This window comes from Doryrhamphus excisus, linkage group LG1, assembly GCF_037039965.1.
Source record: "Doryrhamphus excisus strain RoL-2023G ecotype Guam linkage group LG1, RoL_Dexc_Guam_v1.1, whole genome shotgun sequence".
Lineage (NCBI taxonomy): Eukaryota > Metazoa > Chordata > Actinopteri > Syngnathiformes > Syngnathidae > Doryrhamphus > Doryrhamphus excisus.
In genome coordinates, this window is record NC_136357.1 from 21348650 (window position 1) to 21366406 (window position 17757).

Genomic DNA, 17757 nt, shown 5'->3' on the forward strand with positions numbered 1-17757 from the left:
AAATGTCATCATACCTTTCTGCAAGAAAGGAAAAATATGATCAAAGGGAAAAACTAAACTTGAAACAGTTTTATACAGAACAACGCTAAACACAACATTTCAGTATGTGCAATCAAATGATGGAACAGATTGAGTAAGGAACTTAATGCACTAAGATGAGCGAATTCAAGAAACTATGCAGTTGATGTTTTGTTTTTGATCTGTTATATATTTATTATTACATCGATTATTAAATATGATTGACATGTATTTTGATTGTGAAAAATAGTTTTAAAATGTGTTACATCACTATATTTTCACAGTTATTATCACTTTTCTATGTATTTAAAATCACATGTGGAATACCGGAAGTGAAAGGATGTAATGCAACAGATGTGAAATGAATGAGTGGGCGGGATTAAAAAATATATGCTTCTTCCTTCTGCTTTTGGACATGTGAAACTGATTTGAATGATGTATTCCGGTGTAGTTTGTATACAAGTTGGAAAAAAAGAAACCATTAGAATTTTTTAAACGAAGTCTGGCGGGCTCAGCTGTATGGCGTGTGGTCAAAGTGTGGTCAAAGTGTGGAGGGTGGAGACGCGGCGTCAGGTTCCCGGATGCGACGTCGACGCCATATTTACGCCAGCGCTGCCGGGGCGGCTTCTGTGGTGCTGTTGTTGCTGTAGACCCACCACCAGTGTGGCCGATAGAGTCCCCTTTTCTCTCCGTCGCTGTCGCTCCCCCCCCCACTGCTAGCCGAGCACCATGGCGGAACGAGAAGACTCAGTGTATCAGGCTAAGCTCGCCGAACAAGCGGAGAGATACGACGGTAGGTTTGACGACCCAGGTTACATTCGAGGCAGCAATGCCGACCACCAGCTTCCCTTCCCCGGTTCCCCGCGCAGGTAACACCGTTCACATGGATCTTGTTGGTGCTTTGGAAACAAAATGGCGGAGGTCTGTCGGCTCGGATGGAATATTAAACATCCGAATGAGTCATGGTTTCCCCCCAAACCAATCAATTGTGCTCTTATTTAAACGCGCACTCTCTTGATAATTGTTTATATTGTGTATGTAATATTCAAATTGTTATAAACGGTCTGCTAACATTTCTAGCCGCTTGCTAACTAGCCAACTTAGCTGGCAGCCAGCCTTTCTTCATCCATGTCACGCCGAAGTTTGCATCACAAACTCCTTGGTGCAAACCTCCACACCCACTCAAACAAGACCCGCACCCCACAGACATCATAATAATCCGCTTCGTCTGATTTGATCCGCTAAAATGTGCTTTTAGTAGGCGAAACGCAACACCGTTGACGTGCCGCCCCTCATCAAGTGGTTTCTCGGGGAGGGGGTGGGGGTCAAAGCTGAAAATCGCCAAATCAAATATGAGTACAGTTTGATAAAATGACGCATAACCTTGCTTGCCTTGCATCTGACGTTCCATTCAAAATGCGAATTTAAGTCAATACGACGTTGCTTGTGTTCCAACAAGCTAGCCGCTCTGCATGCTTTTTAGCTAGCATCACGATGCTAGTTAACGCCGGAGGGGGTTGGCTCATTGATGAAAGGTTGCTGGTTGTTTTAGTGCCTTTATAATAGAACACATGCCTGCGGGGCCCAAATATCCAGTCGGTACAATTTTACAAAATGCTTGTGTGCAGATGATTTAAAAGCGCCACTGCATGTTCTGCATTGCTAAATTGTCATGCTAACGTTGTTGATACCCCCACCCCCCAGTCAGCCCCGACGGCCACAAAAAATATATATAACTATTAAGGGCTTCTGGATTCAAAACAACAATTTTTCAAAATACTCATGTGGACAACAACCTAGTTTTGTTTGAAGGTTGGCTTGGTCATCATAGATTATTACAGCATTTGAAGCAGAACTGTCCAAAGTTTAATAAATGAAAAATAATAAGTAAATAAGTTTAATAAGTGAAATCCCATACATGCCGTGTAAATGTTTTAAATGTATTACTTGCAATATTAGGGGTCACCATTTTTTTTTCTTGTGAGAGCTATGACAATGGTCAAGCTACACATTTCTGTAACATTTATTGTCTTAGCTTATTTCAAGCCAAACAAAGCCAATTTGCTTCTTTTACCAGAACATGAACATAATGCTGGTATCCACAACTCAAATTTTGTATTTCACAATTTATTTCTAGACTTCTCATGTTAACTGAAAACCTGAATGAAAAGCAGGCTTGACCGCCTCTGCTGGCCCCCCTCAAACCACATCCGCTGCCTTTTGAAACGAAGATGCAGTCGACTCCCTCTTCTGTGCCCAGGAAGGCGATACAGTATCAGTGTGCACAACGCCTGTTTCAAGGGCGCCGCAAACTCTCACTCATCTGGAGTCCGACGCAGCCCTGCACACAACAAAAGTTTCTCTTACACTAAAACTGCTACATAGCACTCCAAATTCTGAGTGAGGCGGTACTCATCCCCAAATGTTGCTCACACTTGCAAGTACAGCGGGTTGGGACCGGGGCTTTGTTTGGTCCCAAATGCTGCACCAATCTAAGCTTTTTAAAGCGCCACTCCTCGGAGACATTTTTGAGGCACGTTTTGCCGGGTGCAGAACTTATAGTACTCTCACAAAGACTGGAAGTCCCACACACGGCCAACATGCTTGTTCTGAATGCTGCAGTGGGGGTTGAGGGGAGCGGCAGACGGGATTAGTGTTTTAAAGCAAGTATCGGCCGATGTCGATACCGATCTGTGGCAGATGGATCGCAGCACCCCATATATATATATATATTTGTTTGGGGGGGGGATCATGATTCATTCAGACGTTTAATATTCTCTATCTCTTAACATCTTTTCATGTTTTTGGTTGTTGCCCTCGGTAGAAATATATAGGTGTGTACACCTATATGGCAGGAGCCCACGGACTGTCTCATTGGCCAAAAAATGAGGGAGGTGCACTCCCAATCTCACTGTAATATACCCATTTATCGATCAAAAATGAATATGGACTCAACACTGTACAGAACACAAAATCAATACTGCCTCAACATCGGGGTCATCCTGGAGGGAGAGGATGATAACAGTGTGGTTTGATGTGCGGGAGTGTTTTTACTGTCCATTTTGTTGCAGAGTCATGTTTTGGTATTGGGCGGCGTCAATAATGCAGTCTAGCACATGTATTTACAACATCTTCAATGCCAATGCGGGGAATTGTGGATAGTTCCCTTTTAACTTGAATCCACAATGACTGAACAATGAGCCTCAAGCTGTACACAACACAGGGTATTGGCATGCTCAGAGGAGTAGTTGTTGCTTGAATTTAGCTTTCTTGTCGCCTCCTTTTTCAGTTTGTAAATGTAGGCTGCATCGGAACACTCCTAACATTGTTTTTAGAAGAAATAACGCATGCACATAAGTCCGCTTTCCAGGGCCCATGTAGACTTGGGAGACTTGGAATTATTTTTGTGAGTCATTATGGCCCTGGTGTCAGTCAATTTCACAGTGGGCCAAACTATAAAAAAAAAATTGGCGGCACCCAATAATGTTTAACTCCATCATATGAAAACATTGTTTAGTTTTAATCAAACAAAGAATCTGGAACAACTCAGGCTTGATAATACAAACACATGAGGAATTAAATTTGAAATAAACAGCATTCATTTATCTAAATAAAATAAATGATTTCTCTGTAGCATTTCAAGTTGCAAATATATATTTTTTAACAACCATAAATAATTTAGTGCAACACAAATCCCACTTCAACTATAACAGTCCATGCTTTTAGGTAGAAAAAGTGCATAAAGATAACAAATTCAAGCTCAATGTGCTACACTCTGATTTACTCTGAACACTGGTCTATGCCAGATACCAGGGGGCAGACCCTGAGTTGGAGTGAAGGTGTTCACCAGTGAGTCGACTCCTGTGTGGTTTTTGTTCATCTTCACTGAAGATCACTTGGATCGGTGCTGCCAAACATTGCGATCATTTGAGCAGCTTGGTTACGTAGTTGGGGCGTTGTGTCATGGAGGAAGCAACTGCAGCACCAACAGTCATACTTTGATTTGATGTCACGACACCGAAGTTCAATTAGCTAATGAGCTCCACCTGGAGGTTGGTTGGTTTGGGGCGTTTTCCACGGCAATTGCTAACGGATTATTAAGCAGTTCAAATCTATGTTTTTGGGTTTCAAGGTTGGTAAACTCGACAATGAGTATGTTTATTTTTTTTCAGCACTATGCAGCACAGTAGGAAAGATTTCCTCTTTCATGTTTTGACAGCATGGAAAATGTCCTCAGTTTCATTGCAGCATCAGAGTCTTCCACAGGCGCAACTTAGTTTTAAAAGCCCTCACTGCAGCGTGCATGTCTGTGGTGATGTGGCCCCGCCCCCAAGCTGCAGGCTAAGCACATCGAGATGGCTCACAATGTCTCACATAAATGCCAGCTCACACAGAAACCTTTTATCCCTCAGCTCCGTTGTCTTCCATAAACTGACTTCCTCACATAGCTGAAAACATCTGCTCAGTACCTTTCCTGGGCTTAGCTGTGTCACCTCGCTCTGATAGGGCACGTCTCTGTGTTCCGAATCAAACTCCTCCAGAGAAGACTTGAACTGCCAGCAATTCAAACCTTTGTCTCCTATAAGTCAACTCGTGTTACGGTGCTCATAACGGGTTCCATTTGCAGGGCTTTGCCACATAACACTTTCTGGTGTATGGTGCAGTGATAAACTGTAAGCTCCCCAGCATGTTCTGCATCTTCTCCCGAATCTTGCCCACCGAATCCGCACTCTTGCGGGCGCACCATTTCATAGACACATTTGGATACCTCTTCAATGCATGGTTGTGCCATGCATTGATTTTAATCCCAAGAGTTCTTCTTGGCTTGAGTCCACTCCACGGATGATGGTCAGCTGCTCTCATCCACAGCAAGGGAATATGTGATAAAATATCATAAATGTTAAAATATTAGTTGTTCGTGGAGTTCGGTTGCAAGCTCACATGCACGCTCTTCCATGGTGTTTCTGCTCAGGCTCGCATTTAAAAATTCTTGGCTTTTATTTGGACACACGATGTCGCAAACTTTGACCATGCACTTTTTGACAATCTCCTTTGCAATTTCAGCTCGCCTTTACAGCAGCCGCTTCACTTTTGGATTTTGCTTTCATGAACATTGTCTGTCAGGAAACCAAGCATCTTTTCATCTCTACCTTCTGGAGCTTGTGCTTTCCATCCAGGCCCTTGGACTTCTCACAGTGTTTTGTTTCAGAGTGTCTTGTGGTATGTTCTCTTGCTACAGCCAGTTGGCTCCTCACACAAGACAAACATCTTTCGTTTGGCTTTTTTTGTGGTGAAGTGGAATTATTCTGCCGTTCTGTGCCAGTGCAGGAGCAAAGCCTTTTGGGATTTGTAGTGTTATTGGTACATGCGCTCGTGATCTATGGCATATAGATGGCACAATATCAGGAGAATGTCAATGGGGTGAGTCATGTCTGTCAGATATATTCTGATATTACGTTGGCTTGTCGTCAAAGTTCACTTCTCGTCATGTGACGCCGGTTGGTCGGTGACATCATTGTCATCGGGTGTCTAGATGAAAAACGACAAGCTGGAGTTTTCAGATTTTCAAAAAATACCATTTCAGGTCACCCAGAATGCCATCTCTGTGTAGATGAGAAGCTGAAACGATAAAATACTTGGACCTTTTGACATGAAAATGGTGGCTAGCCCCCTATTTTAATGTCTTTGATCACCCTCTATTTAAAGAACTTTGATTTTGTTACGAAAAAGGAAAAAAAATAAGAATGAGATGTTGTTTTCATCACATTTAATAACTTCAGTCTTCCCATCACATTGCAGTGAATCACCTTGAAAGCATGAAAGTTAAATCCGCTCAGGTCCTGGCTGGCGTCCCAGTATCATCCTGACTTTTACACAGTCGTCCTTAGATAGCCAGCATGTGCATCTGAGGAATTTGGGCAGCGCACCAGGCGCTCCATTAATGAACTACTGACGTTGGCAAAAAAACGTTGAACACCTTCTGTACTTTGCAAGATCACAGTGATGCATGTAGAATCTGCTCCCCAGCAGTGAATTACTTCATGTAGCAATTTATGCTAGTCCCAGTGGTTTTTATTCAAAGCAAAATGTTCGCTTAGCTGGATTTAAACTGCATCAAGATGCTTATATGCGATATCAGAGCTTTTTACATTTTAGGGACGTGAACAAAAAACAGTCATGCCGATGTTCGATTCCTCAATGCTTGCCTCGCTTCATCGAGGATCGAACATCGATTCCTCACTTGCTTATAGTTTTTAAAACAATATAAGGCTTTTTTTTGTGGTTAACTTCGGCATAGTATTTTAAGAAAATGTGCATATTTAAGCAAATCAATTTGTTCTTAGGTGTACACATTCACATAAAAATAACGCAATTTGTGTCTCTTAGGAATATTCAAATCTGATATTGACATCTGATATCAGGCTCATATCAGCGAAAAGAAACTATATTTGTTTATATTGGCCTGAGTCTCAAATCATCGATATTGGCACTCCAACAATTCCAAACTCCGCCCGTCTGTAGTAGGCATCGTTGGACAATAGCAATTCTTCTTTGTTTGCCTCCTCGTGTCAATCGCAGTAGTGGCCACTTCACACCAACATAACTAATCAGTCATGCTCAGTCACAGTCCTCATCATGGCTGTTTTTTTCACTGGTAAAAATATACTGGAATTCAAATAAGACCATTAGAGTGACCAAAGGGAGATGTGTGTCAGGTTTTGGTGCTGCTTAGTAACATGACCATTACTGGCTGTTATCACTCAAAGGATAGCTCTTCTCCCAGCAGGGTGCGATGAGGGCCCTTGTGATCACAACAACCGCCTTTGCTAGCACGCTAACAAAGGAGCAGGAATAATGTCAGCCGTGTGGCAGAAAAGTGACGTTGCAGCTGAGTGCAAAACTTCTTATGCACAAGTTTCTAATGGAGGCGCAGTAGTGGGAAAGTTTAATACGACCAACTTCATCATGCACATGGAGCGGGAATGGGTTAACCTTAAACCTAACCCTAACTCCCACTGCAGTTTCTCATCCGACCCCCATGTCGGTGGTGAGTAATGTCGGGTTTTAGATGCTTCACTGAGCATCTCCAAGCTTGCTATATTTGGCCTAGCTGCCAACACACTGTGGCTAAAAATATACCCCACTTGCATAAAGAAGTAAATGTTTTTGCATTTACTTCAATTAATGACAGAGCGAAGGGATACTGCTGGCCTGATTGGTTGTTTCATACCACGCCATCCCACAACCTGATACTTAGACGAATGACCTTATCGACCCCAGCATCTGATAGAACATACTCTGGAGAAACGGCAGAAAGAGCAGTTTGTACTCCTGTCCCGCCATTTATACATGCATTGTTGACAGTGACTGCATGCGCTGTGTAAGAGGAGCTCATGCCACACAATGTACCTGATCAGGCCTTGTTGCCCCTTCCCCCTACAGAAATGGTGGAGTCGATGAAGAAAGTAGCGAGTCTGGACTTGGAGCTGTCGGTGGAGGAGAGGAACCTCCTGTCTGTGGCGTACAAGAACGTGATCGGCGCGCGGCGGGCCTCCTGGAGGATAATCAGCAGCCTGGAACAGAAGGAAGAAAGCAAAGCGGGCGAAGAAAAGCTGTCGCTGTATCGAGATTACCGAAAGCTGGTCAGACCAGAGTTTTAAGATTCTTCTCTGTTGAGGTTCACTTCTGCACAGACACAAACTTAAAAGTTTGCATAGGGTTGTGATTTGTTAAGTTGCCAGCAAGTGCATCCAAATGGGTGTTGCAGCACTTGGCCTCTGACGTCCTGCTTGTGTGTCTGCAGGTGGAGAAAGAGCTGAAATCCATTTGCAGTGACATTCTGGATGTACTGGACAATCACCTCATCACATCCTCAACCACAGGAGAGTCCAAGGTTTTCTACTACAAAATGTACGCTTGCTTCAATGATTGAACACCCATGACGCTCCTAGAAAGGCCCAATCTTTGCTCACATTTCTGAGACTTGGAACGCTCTCCAAAGTGAATTAGGGATTACATCAGGGGTCTCCATCTTAGGCCACATAGTGAAAAATGAAAGGATGCACCTTTGCCACTTTGATCTTTTGTCAAGATATGCAAGGAGGTAGGATGAGTGGTTAGCGCGAAGGCCACTCTGCTAGGAGACCTGGGTTCGATTCCCCGCTCGGGCATCTCTATGTGGAGTTTGCATGTTCTCACCGTGCGTGCAAAGGGTTTTCTCCAGGTACTCCGGTTCCTCCCACATTCCAAAAACATGCATGTTAGGCTAATTTGTGACTGTGATTGATATAATGAATGATATAAACAAAACCAACTAGAGTTTCTCGCCGCAGCGGACTTTAAGGTTTGTAGCTTTTTTATACAAGACTCAGCTAAATTAAAATTTCATATCGTCATATTGAGGCTGCACGGCAGACAAGTGGTTAGCGCGCAGACCTCACAGCTAGCAGACCCGAGTTCAATCCCACCCTTGACCATCTCTGTGTGGAGTTTGCATGTTCTCCCCGTGCATGCGTGGGTTTTCTCCGGGTACTCCGGTTTCCTCCCACATTCCAAAAACATGCTAGGCCACTCCAAATTGTCCATAGGTATGAATGTGAGTGTGAATGGTTGTTTGCCTATATGTGCCCTGTGATTGATACATCCCAAAAATAGCACCATGTACGCTAAGGTCCATATCGCCCAGCCCAACGAAGAATATTTCAAGAATCATCTTAGCTTTGTCATGTAGGTGAAACACACTTTTATTACTTTCAACTTTGATCTCTGCTCACCAATTTTGCTATTTAAAACAAATATTTCAACATTCTTAATCTTCTGAAATTGTCTTCATATTATTATGACTTTATTCTCATAATATTTGGACTTTATTCCCATAATAAAACGTTTTCCTCAACCAAATTTTTCCGGCCACACTTTGGACACTGACAGTGATTAAAAAGGGTTTGAAAACTTGTTTACGCAATAGCACTGTGAGAACACAAGCTTGAGGCATCTGGAGTCTTGAGGACCAAGACCAAAGACCAACTGGCGAATCTGTGTTGTTGGCCTCCATACAGGAAGGGAGACTACCACAGGTACCTGGCGGAGTTCGCCACGGGCAATGACAGGAAGGAAGCGGCAGAGAACAGCCTGGTGGCGTACAAGGCCGCCAGCGATATCGCTTTGATCGAGCTTCCGCCCACACACCCTATCCGCCTCGGACTGGCCCTTAACTTCTCTGTTTTCTACTACGAAATCCTCAACTCGCCGGACCGCGCCTGCAGGTAGCCGACTTGCTCATCCCGCCGTCCTTTTCTTTAAAGATGCCGTGTGTGACTAAATGTAGCGGTGCAGGTTGGCGAAGGAGGCGTTCGACAGCGCCATCGCCGAACTGGACACCCTGAGCGAGGAGAGCTACAAGGACTCCACTCTCATCATGCAGCTGCTACGTGACAACTTGACACTTTGGACCTCAGACGTGCAAGGAGACTGTAAGACCTTCTTCTTCTTTACTCTCCTCTCCGCGTCTCTGGACCACTTCCTGTCTTCCCTCGAGCCTCCACCCCCCCTTCTAACCTGTCATCTCTTCCTCGTAGATTCTTAAAAGGACACGCCATCTCATTCTTGCTCCCTCCTTAATAAATGCTTATTTTGTAAGTCTGTCCTTACCTCCTCTTTGAAGTCCTCCTGCAAGCCTTTCCTCGCCTCCTTGTAGCCTTCACTCACCTCCTTGCCACCTTCACTAACCTGCGCCTCCTGCCGAGAGAACAATTCCTCCTGCTGTCTTTGAAGCATGATTTTAATGGTGTCACATGACTCACACAACACAAGCGTGCTTACTGTGCTGTGCAACATGATTCCTTAGCCAAGGAAATGTTGCTAGCGCACTAGCATCATGCATGCCGTGCGTTCTTATTGCTGCTGGACTCTCACATCTTGTCACTTGAATGGCTCCACCTACTCCACGACATCTTGTCAGCCTTCCACCAGTAACACTGCAACCTCAATCACTACAAAGCGTGTCAAGTAGTCAACAATTTCTTCCCATATGAAACAATGAAAATACAAATACAGCCCACCCTTGCGACATCGCGGTGTGAACATTATATCCTCACTCTATCACTGTTTTTCTAATATTTATTAATTGCTGTTTCGTGGTTGAATGTTGTACATTGATAAAATATGCACATTGAAGCCAATGTATATATTCATGGCCATAATGAAGCATAAAATGGCTAAATGAACAAAAATATAAATAAAAGGCATTCATTCAAAAGACGTGGTGCGGAGCTGACTGTTAGCCGAGTGCTAACTGCAGGCTAGCAGTGCAGACAGTAGCAGACAGCAGCTCCTGTGTGAATGTTTGCTGCTTGTGTCCTCTGCTTGTTAATGAAGCCATTGTGAGTCTTTCCGCAGAAGCATAGCATTCTACGCTAGTTTTCCAAAGCATCAGCTCACAGCACGTACAGTTGCAGTCCAACTTACTGTTCTTTGTGCAACTTATTCCTATTATTCTTATTGCGCAGAGCACAGCATGTTGACACCTCCTGGTGTTGATCACTGCTACTCTCCAGCAGTCTCGCGTTGACACAAATTAACCATATTTTCCAGGACTATAAGTGTCACTTTTTTCATAGGTTGGCTGTTCCTGTGACTTATACTCCAGAACGATTTATAAATGAAAGACTTACAAATACTTCAACTTGCTGATACAGTTCATCTTCAAACAGCTAAAATAATGCATAAGGCTAAAAATAACCAATTAGCTAAAAATGTCATCCAATACTTCTCTACAAGAGAGGAGAAATATGATCTCAGGGAAGAAGTACATTTGAAACACTTCTATGCTAGGACTACGTTATGCTAGCCATAGCATTTCAGTATGTGGAATCAAACTATGGAATGGATTGAGTAAGGAAATCAAACAATGCACAACGATGAGCCAATTCAAGAAACAATACAAGCAGTTGATGTTTGCTAAATACAAGGATGAAGAGTCTTGAACCAGTCATGATGTGCTATATATATCACTATATTGACACTTACTATGGTACCCATTATGGCATTGGATGCTCCACCTCCTACTTCGGTATGTGAAAAAATAAAAATGAAAAAATAAAAAAAATAGGTACGTGACAAAATAAAGACAAATGTACAAGATAAAGAAACAAACAAAAATATATATTACCAAAATATATATAATTTCACAGACAGCCACATGAGGGCTTTCACACCAATATCGCCTACTTCTTAACAATATCAATATTTAAACAGTAGACGTTAGCTTACTAAGATAACAGAGAACGACAGAGCACAAAAGCCCCCGCCATCTTGCCTTCCAAGATGACGTAATGTCCGTTTTGGTCAAGTAGTAGTAAATTAAATTACTCACACAAAATGCAATTTATACAGTGCGACTTATGTATGTTTTTTTTCTACCCAATTATGCATTTTTGGCCTTGTGCGACTTATAGTCCAGAAAATACGGTAATCATTTCTTCATTTTCTGTTGTTTTTTTAGGGCCATATTCATGGTCATAGATAGCTTACCTGCAGAGGTAGCACACTCTGACGTCTTTCATGTCTCGCGGGGCATGGCAACAAGGAGGCTGAAGAACTGTGGGTTGCTGACCCCTGTTCTAAACGCTCACACAAGTGTAAAAATAAGTTGAGCACTGTCCATTAGCCAGCAAACGAGTCTTGTCACTTTGTAGCACAAGCTTTTGAACGTAAGCTTCTTCACGTCACATCCTGTCTTACGTTACAAAGACCTAATCGCACACACAGCAGCTTACACCGCAGCTTGCTAGTGAGCGTGTCGGCAATGTTGGTGTGTGACGCACGTCTCTTCTTCCCAGGTGACGACCAGAACACAGACGCTCCGCCGCCGGAAGTGGAGGAGGAGGCCAAGTGAGACCCGAACGCCTCGTCGCAATCTTTTCCCTCCTTTCTCTTCTCCCACTTTCCATCCTTCGTCTTCTACTTTCCTCCTCTTCCTCCATTTCTCCCCCTCCCTCCCACCTCCTCGTATGCACACGCATCCTACCACCCCTAATCTCTTCATTGTTGTTTTCCAAGGCTCTTTCTTTGCAAGATTGTACCCTTTAAGGTCTTTTTGTTACATTTTTAAAAGATTTTTCTTTGACAAATTCTGCTTCATGTTGTTGCCAAGTCCGCTCGCCTGTTTCTGTAACACACACTGTCCTACGTTAGTGTGTGTCTTTGAACGCTGCGTTATGTTACGTGGGGAAAAGGGAAGCGTCGAAGCTTTTTAGGAACAACTCAAGTGCCCTCTCTCGAAATCCAACAGCTACTATTGTTTTGTTTTATTTTTTTGTTGGAAAACGACAAACAGCAGAATGTCGCCGCTCTCTGACCTCCGCTCTTCCTGTCCGAACTGCTAATTAATGGCTAACGGTGGCAGATAGCTAGCTAGCTAGTTAGTAAGGTTGTGTGTGTATGCCTGGGGCGTGCATGCGTGTGTGCATGTGTGTGTGAGTGAGAGCGTGAGTGATTTTGATTGTAAAACAATGCAGTTTTTGCATGGGCACGAACAGTAAAAAAAACAACAAAAAAACCCAACCCCAGTTTGGGAAATGGAGTATACTTAACCGCCCCTCCCTTTCCCGGTTTCCTCCTCACCTTCTCTTTGCCTACTCGTCATCTCCTCCTCTTCCTCCTCCTGGTTGGTGTGTGTTACGTGAATCTGATTTGTACTACTGGATGTCACCGGAGCCACAAGTACCATCTGTATTCTTCTTACTGAAAACACAGCATGGAATTAACATTAAAAACTTCAAACTGAAGCAATATGCGTGTGGTCACTAGGGGGCGGTGTTGCTATGCCTTAGAAAGTCGAGTTAAGTCGGGATGTTTTCAGATGACACTCCAAATGATTCAACAGTCCCCATTGAAAGTGTTTCAGCAATGGGGACCTATTATGGTCAGCTACAATACTAAAGATGGTATTGTTGGTTTTATTAAGGAAAGGTTTCAATCACTTTGAGTGTGTCTGTACATCTCGAAGGGAATCTAAGGGTGCAGCCCTTGCCATTGGTGTGCAGTGGAACCCGTGTATGTCCACTAAAATATTACTAAATATTACCGCTTAAGTCAACATACAACGTACAATTTTGTTTGCCCCTTTCCTGATTTTTTTGTGTGTGTTTTTCCACACTTAAATATTTGAGATCATCAAACAAAGATAAATATTAGTCAATAACATGACTGAACACAATTTGGTTTTTAACAAAACTGCCTTGTATGAAAAGGCCCCCATTCCATTAAAACAAAACAAAACATAACTGAGATTAATTGGGGGGGGGGGTGGTCTGGGTGGGCAGCCAGGTTAGTTTGCTGTTGGTTTTGGGATGCTCGTCGGTCAAAGCGGAGCCTATGGCGTCACTTTAGTATCAAAAGTAAGAGGGAGTAAATTGTATAAAATTGAGCGGACAAACAGAAGTGGTAAAAATAATATTGGAGGAGTAAAATTATGATTGTGGTCACATAAAAATAAAAAGTGAGTGCACAACAATGCTCACTAATGCTTCCGTACAATCAATACACTTTTGAACAGATGATTTCAATTAGCCGAGGTTACTATTTTGTGTCTAAATGCTTATATTGTGAAAAAAACCAAAGTCTTGCATTTGTTACCTGTTTAAGATTGTGTGCCTCGTTGGTCGGGGTTTCCATGTGACCCCAAACCCAAAACTGGTTTGGTGTTAAAACCTTCCTCCGCGTGTATTGGCCGGTTGTCCAACTGTTAGAGAGTCGTTTCAGGTCGTCCGTGAAGACGCCTGAGAGCAAAACGTGGGGACCGTCGGAGATGTCATCTTCTCCCAGCTCATGTAGAACTTTGTAGTACACTTGAGTCACAGCCATCCACAAACACTCCATTGGGACATTTGGTAGGATGGCAACACTTGACACACAGGACAACACGCCTCTGCTTTCCTGACGTGACGCTGCCTCGTCACGTATGTTGCACTGTAAACATGCTGCACACTTCCCACGTTTCAACTTTGCTTTTACTCTATTAACAGAAAGCCAAGGTGTCCAATGAAGAAACAATATGACGCTATTACTGTAATGACCAAATGCCGTGTCCCAGGGAAAGCATCTTTCCAGACACAAGTATGTATGCTTTCATTTTAGAGAAAATGACAACTCAAAAATATATTCATATATATATATATATTAATTTCTCAAAGAGCATCATATCTCTTAGGGTTAATATATTTTTAATCTGCGTTCCTTACATGATTATTCATATTGTAGACTAGACTTTTCCTTGTACTATTTTGACTTTATTCCGGCCTGTTTTTTCTTTTTTTTTTTTTTTTCAAACTCTTTCACCATATACACGTTTTTCTTGTAATATTTTGACTTTATTGCTATATTCTAATTTTGCAAAAATTACAAATAGATTTTTTTGCTCATCTTATGGCTTTTAAAAAGCTTTATGCTACTAAAACAATATTATATTTAACCTGCGACTTTTGAGAATCCAACTTTTCTCGCTAATATTTTTACTTTATTCTCGTAAAGCTGTTTTTTCAATTTTGGCAGTTTTTTCCCCCCAACTATTCTTTCTCATTGTATATTTGTTTTTAGACATTATGACTTCATACCCATAAATGTTTGACTGTTGCCATATTATAACTTTTCCCCAACTTCCCCAAATTTTCCGAAAAATTACACATACATTTTTTTTCTTATATTACAACTTTTAAAATGCTATTAAAATGACCTGATTTTTCCTCTTAACATTAGTGTTATTTTATCTTTTCAGAATACAACTTTTTCTCAGTATTTTTACTTTATTCTAGTAAAATTACGAGTAAAATTACAGACATTATGGCTTCAACCTCTTTAAATTATTTGTTGTAATATTATGAATTTGTTCCCATAATGTCATGATTTTATCCTCATATTTTTATGTTTGTTTTATAGTTATTATTTTTCACAATAAAAAATAAAACAATTACACATTTAGTGTCTTATATTACAACTTAAAAAGTAACTTTTCTTTAATATTTCAGCTTTGTTACTAAATTGACATATTTGTCGTCACAATATTTTTCTTGTAGTTTAGCAAGTTTTTTTTCTTGTAAGATATATCAACTTTTTTATTATTAGAATATGACTTTTTTTCCTCTTATGTTGACTTTATTCATGTAAAATTACACCAGCATTTCCCATTTTGACTTTGCCTAGCTATTTCAACATTTACATTTTTCCCCATAATATTTGTACTATTTCCATATTATATTTAAGGATGTCCGATAATTATGGGTACCCATAATTATCGGCCCGATATCAGTATACAAATGTGATATTGGTTATCGGTATCAGAAATTGAGAATTGAATGTTATTGGCATATCGGTTTTCAGCAAAAAGGCCAATATTGGACATGCCTAATTGTAACCTTTAACAACGTTTTCCCTTTTATACTAAATTAATCCTGCAAAAAAAGAAAAAAATCTTGTTAGATTGCACCTTTTTTCTGAATATTGACTTTATTCTTTGTGGGTTTTTAAGTTAAGTTTTCTTGTTAAATTGTATTTTTATAATGCAATAAAACAGCTGCACTTTGGACACCCCCCAGCTAGCATATATTGACATGTTTTTTGCATCTTTTAATATAGGAAATCCAATACCGTATACGGTATCAAAGTGTCCAGAGGAAATAACCTTTAAACCGTATTGTTTACCTCTGAGTCGACAATATTGGCCTCAAAAGTCCAGGAATGACACAAAACGGTCAACTTGAAATGATTTTTTACTTTTAAAAAAACAACCTCAAAATAAAAATGTACAATTTAAAACCCTTAGATGCTGTGGTACTTTTAGAATTTTGAAGATGGACAGGAGAAAAAAAAGGCCATCACCACCATCACCGCTCTTAAAAACTGTGACGTCCTCTTGCACGTTTTTTTTTTTTTTCAAATTTCAAAATTCCGGGACATTCGGAGTGTAGCGATGACGGCGTGTCCACAGTGTTCCCGCGTAAGGACAGTAGAGTCAGTCGTTGGACACGCACACAAATACGTACAGAAATATTCCGACAACATTGAAGAGAAAATGGCCGTTGTTTGCGTTTGTTACGCCCAAACTAAAATATCTACTCGCTTAATACTTATCTTGTAGAAAAAATAGAGCAAAGAATGGAAAAAAAATACTTCTATTCGGACCACAGTTTTGAAACACAGTGGGTTGCGGAAGGAGGCGGAGCCTGTCGACATTCATGGTAGAAATGGGTCAATTATTTTGTATGAGGCTGCTACATTTTGGAAATGTTCCTTCGTGGTAGAATGCGTAGATGTTGAAATATTATTGCCATTAGAAAAGAAGAAGTGGCCACTAGACAATCTTTGTTTAAAAATGAGCAAGCACAGTCGTCCCTATGTACAGCTACTCAATATACATATGTACTTATGTCTTTATATTATATAGATTCAATATCAATAGACTTTGTAGTATGGATACAAATGTTTTCATCCCACTTGTTGATATCGAGAGTCCGTGGAACGTCTCTTCTTGGGGAGGATCCACAGTTCAGCAAAGCAGTTTTTCTGTTTTCAGGTCATACATGATCAGAAACGATGATATTCTCCTCACAGTTGCAAGTCTTTTTCTTAAAAAAAGGAAAAACACCTCAGTGTTTTCGCCTCGCCGGCTGGTCGAGTGGTGGTCAGGGTTTGGGGGGTGGCGGTGGAGGGGGCGGGTGGGGTTAGTGCGCCAAGCCTGCTGTTCCCTTTCCCGGTTTTTGCGCTCGGACTAAGGCACTTGAGAGGTCTTTGGCTTTCATGGCAGCTCGGCGGAGACCAGGGCGAGGCCCGAGCTCTGGCGGAGGGGTGGCCCGGCGTGCACGGCCTTGGGGCAGTCGGGCGTCAGCACTCGTCCGTTTTCACCCACGCTGCCTGTGATGGACAGGCGGGCTTTGTTCCTCATGGCTTCCGTGAACGTGAGCTTTAAACCCCCCCAAAAAGAAGAGACAAATTAGTTTTTTTTTTTTTTTTTAACGACATTCACAGAAAACTAAATTAGTGCAGATTGGTGTTTCAGTGTTCTTCAGGTTGGTCGTGGGCATCATCACCTTAAACACTAGACCAGGGGTGTCCCAAGTGCTGCCTGCGGCTCCTCTTTTTTATTATTAGTTTTACTATGTGACATAAGTCTTGTACCTAGTATTTATTTATTGACCTAGTATTTGGTATTGTGTATTTAACCACCAATTTTTACCACTGTGGTAAAAATAGTCATCTAAAGATCCAAACCTAATTTGGCGTCATTTTTCCTTCAAGTCTTGGACTCTAAACAAAGGTTGAGGTGTGGTTATCGGTAAACCAACTCTGTTTTGGTGAAAAGCTTGTCATGATTAGAGTTGACCAACAGGCGGCAGCATATCACCGCCATAGCTGACTTGAGTCTCTGTGCAGTAAAAATCTAATTCTTTGAGGAAGAAAACTTCATCAGTGATTAACTCTAAACATGGCGTCAAAGACATCTAAGAAAGTAACATCTAAAACCCCAATCTGCTGTCCGTATTGCTTTGAATACAAGATAACGTCAGGGACACAAAGCACTGTGAAAAAGGCTTTGCCCCCTTCCTCATTTCTATATTTTTGTCACACTTTATATGTTTTAGATCTTCAAAGAATTTTAAATATTAGTCAATGACAATGCAACTGAACACATGCAGTTTTAAATTAAACTTTTTATTATTAACCTACATGGCCCTGTGTGGAAAA

General features: G+C 41.6%; 2 protein-coding genes across 5 annotated transcripts in view; one reads left to right on the forward strand and one right to left on the reverse strand.

The window, feature by feature from the left end:
- Positions 1-577: 577 nt before the first annotated feature.
- Positions 578-12806, forward strand: LOC131132420 (14-3-3 protein epsilon). Of its 2 annotated transcripts, none has more exons than XM_078791934.1 (6): positions 578-811; positions 7462-7661; positions 7823-7929; positions 9078-9284; positions 9355-9491; positions 9597-10935. In XM_078791934.1, exons 1-6 carry the CDS (start codon positions 748-750, stop codon positions 9602-9604), a joined length of 723 nt encoding a protein of 240 aa, XP_078648060.1. In that variant the 5' UTR covers positions 578-747; the 3' UTR covers positions 9605-10935. The 2 variants fall into 2 exon arrangements, with proteins under 2 accessions (XP_078648060.1, XP_057934010.1); XM_058078027.2 differs by lacking the exon at positions 9597-10935 and adding an exon at positions 11859-12806 and having other exon boundaries at positions 579-811.
- Positions 12807-15953: 3147 nt separating this feature from the next.
- LOC131132419 (glutamate receptor 4) overlaps positions 15954-17757 on the reverse strand; it is a 145100-nt gene continuing 143296 nt past the window's right edge. For all 3 annotated transcript variants that reach the window (XM_058078026.2, XM_058078024.2, XM_058078022.2), the window contains exon 16: positions 15954-16975. In XM_058078026.2, coding sequence (XP_057934009.2) covers positions 16811-16975 — 165 coding nt within the window. In that variant the 3' untranslated portion in view covers positions 15954-16810. The remainder of the gene's footprint in view (positions 16976-17757) is intronic.

Excerpts from the sequence above, each read along its gene's own strand:
- LOC131132420 (XM_058078027.2), top strand. The coding sequence starts at position 748 with ATGGCGGAACGAGAAGACTCAGTGTATCAGGCTAAGCTCGCCGAACAA. Across the intron at positions 7,662-7,822 it reads ATCGAGATTACCGAAAGCTG|GTGGAGAAAGAGCTGAAATC; the intron begins GTCAGACCAGAG and ends GTGTGTCTGCAG. Across the intron at positions 7,930-9,077 it reads AAGGTTTTCTACTACAAAAT|GAAGGGAGACTACCACAGGT; the intron begins GTACGCTTGCTT and ends GCCTCCATACAG.